At 38.3% G+C, this 2,500-nt stretch overlaps 1 protein-coding gene across 1 annotated transcript in view; it reads right to left on the bottom strand.

Annotated features, from left to right (window-relative positions):
* The window catches only part of LOC137988990 (uncharacterized), a 3,930-nt gene extending 2,436 nt beyond the window's left edge, over positions 1 to 1,494 (bottom strand). The window contains exon 1 of the mRNA XM_068834920.1: positions 1 to 1,494. This exon is cut by the window's left edge and continues 2,436 nt beyond it. Coding sequence (XP_068691021.1) covers positions 1 to 694 — 694 coding nt within the window. The 5' untranslated portion in view covers positions 695 to 1,494.
* Positions 1,495 to 2,500: the final 1,006 nt, after the last annotated feature.

The following is a 2,500-nucleotide window of genomic DNA, read 5'->3' as shown; positions in this document are numbered from 1 at the left end:
TGATTTTCTCCGAGTCTTCATTTTCCTCTTCCCAGTTGTGATTTTCCGCATCTATTCTCTTGATGTTTTCAAGGCACATTGAAATGACACCCTCATTTGCACACGCCAAACAAAATCCTTGGTGCATGTCTGAAAAGTTTTGCATTACCCCTAATATATCGGAAAGACAATCGAAGCATGTGAACCCCAGAGCATCTTCATCACTAGTATGATCATCGGACTCCTCTTTAAATTCATAACGGTTAAAGCAATGCTCTGCGAACCGTTTGAAATCTTCTACACCATGTGTATCAATAATAAATTTGATAAATATGGCGCCCTGTTTAGCCTCGGGAGTCCCTTCAGGTTTTCTTATGTACTTCCACGTCGTTTGAAATAAACGAAGTGTCTGCTGTCCCAGTTTGCCATACTCTTTTGAGTTGTTATCGACTAAATGTTTGAGCGCTTGTAGTGTGCAAAACGTTGTTTCTAGACTCTCAGCTTGTTCGGGGTATTTGAGAATGTATGTTGTAAGAGTGTCTTCGGGTTGAGCTTTCCAATCAGTATTTTCATCGCCGTTTCTTTCCGGATTAAAGCGTTGATCTTGGGAAGGCATTGGTTGAACCCTTTCTGACTCAGTAATTGACAGCAGGCTGCCTCTTGATGTCGGTAATGCTTCATGGTTCTTGTGTTGTCTTGATGCGCCAGCATCCATAGTGATTCGAGGTACACGTACGTAATACGCCAAAACCTGGGAACTCGCTAACAGAAGCAATGTTGTAAGCGATCAAATGAAAAAAATAGCTGTTTTTGCCAGCATTTCGGCTTTAGAGTTCCGAGTAGGTTTAGTTAGCTATGTGACGTACACCAGATTGGGCGTAAATGCGATTCACCTATTGAATTCGTTACGGCGCACGATCCGTTTATCGCAATCAACATGTTATTCGTTGACAAGGAAAAATTGATGGGGAATGGAGGGGGGAGCTAATCATGACGTCAGTGTTCTTCAAAGTATCATCAGGTATTCCTATCACCATCTATCCAGGCCTTACAAGACCCATGAGCAAAACGCGCTTAACAATTATTTAGTTCAACTGATTTCTCTGAAAATTTGAAAGGGTTTCTTTCTCTCAGGAGTTTTCGTTGACAGAGTTTTAAAAACTTCAGTAACTTTCCCTGTATGTAAATCAAAAATATCGGGTCTCGCATGAATGCCTTGCTTCCTTGCTGCTATGTGTTTTAACTGCTTTCAAATGACAATCGGTGTCCTTTGTTACCCAAAGGTAATAGCCTCTTTTAATATGTCGTAATGAAGATATATGCGTGTTGACTAAGCGTTTTGGTGGCCCGAGACGAAATCGAGGTCCGTTAAAATGAAAAAAAAAAAAAAAACAACAGAACGAGGCCATTGTCAAGCCAAACTTGACCTCTAATCTTCGTCAATAAAGGGTTCTTTTGCGGGACACAGAGGGTAATCCCGAGCAGGCAGGATGGGCTCATCTGATCTTGTCCGCGCGGGTGGCCAATCAGGACACAGCTCAGTAATCACAGTCGACGTCAAAATATTTGTCAAAATGTGGTAGAGTGAGGAGCCGTAACCACCTGTCGAGTGGCACTGACGTTCTTACCACATTTTGACGTCTTCTGTGATATATATCTCAACAGACGCAAGGCAACATGGAATCTATTTGTTTTAAATAATGTAGAACTAAATCTAATTAAATTTTGAATGAATGAATTAATTAATTTCTTTGTTTATCTTTTATTTTTGAATTAATTTAATATTTTACTATAAAAGTTAAAGTTAAAAAACAACAGCAACGTTTCCACCGTTGATCGGACATTTTTAGGTTGAAAGATAAAATTTAACACGTACCTATACAATCAATTGTAAAAATGCTAATGAGTATTGACTCTAAAACTCTGTAACATTTACAGGGAAACAATACGACAAAAGAGACAATACCATAAAAGAGACAATAAAAGTGAATTTGTTCAGTTTCGGTTTGAGTTCACGAATAAAGAGCATTTCAAATATCAGACAGTCTAGTTTACTCTTACATTTCTTCAAAATCTTGAAACTTCTTTCGATGGTCTCCTGATCCTTACCATGCTCGTCCTGGGCATGATTGCCGATTGTTCATCGCTTATGATCCTCCACCTTAAGTGTTGATGTAGGTGTCGACTTCGGAAGCCGACATAGTCTGCATCACACAGACCTCACTTATAGTAATAAACAACGTTTTGTTGATTAGCAATTGGAGGTTTGTGCTCTTTCGGTTTGAATTATCCTTTGACTATATATCGTATTGTTTCCCATGTGAATATTTTTAAATTTTTGGTCAATACCTCATTAGCATTTTTACAATTGATTATAATTGATCTTTTAACTTGAAAATGACCGTTGAAAGGTCGCAAAGTCGTTGATTTGTTGATTCGTAATTTAATATTGAATTAATTTATTGTAATTAAATTTAGATGATGACGTCAATCATGCGTCTGTCCTCAGATAGATCATTGG

The sequence above is a fragment of the Montipora foliosa genome, chromosome 2, assembly GCF_036669935.1.
Source record: "Montipora foliosa isolate CH-2021 chromosome 2, ASM3666993v2, whole genome shotgun sequence".
Taxonomy (NCBI): domain Eukaryota; kingdom Metazoa; phylum Cnidaria; class Anthozoa; order Scleractinia; family Acroporidae; genus Montipora; species Montipora foliosa.
This window is presented reverse-complemented; position numbering and strand designations above follow the sequence as displayed.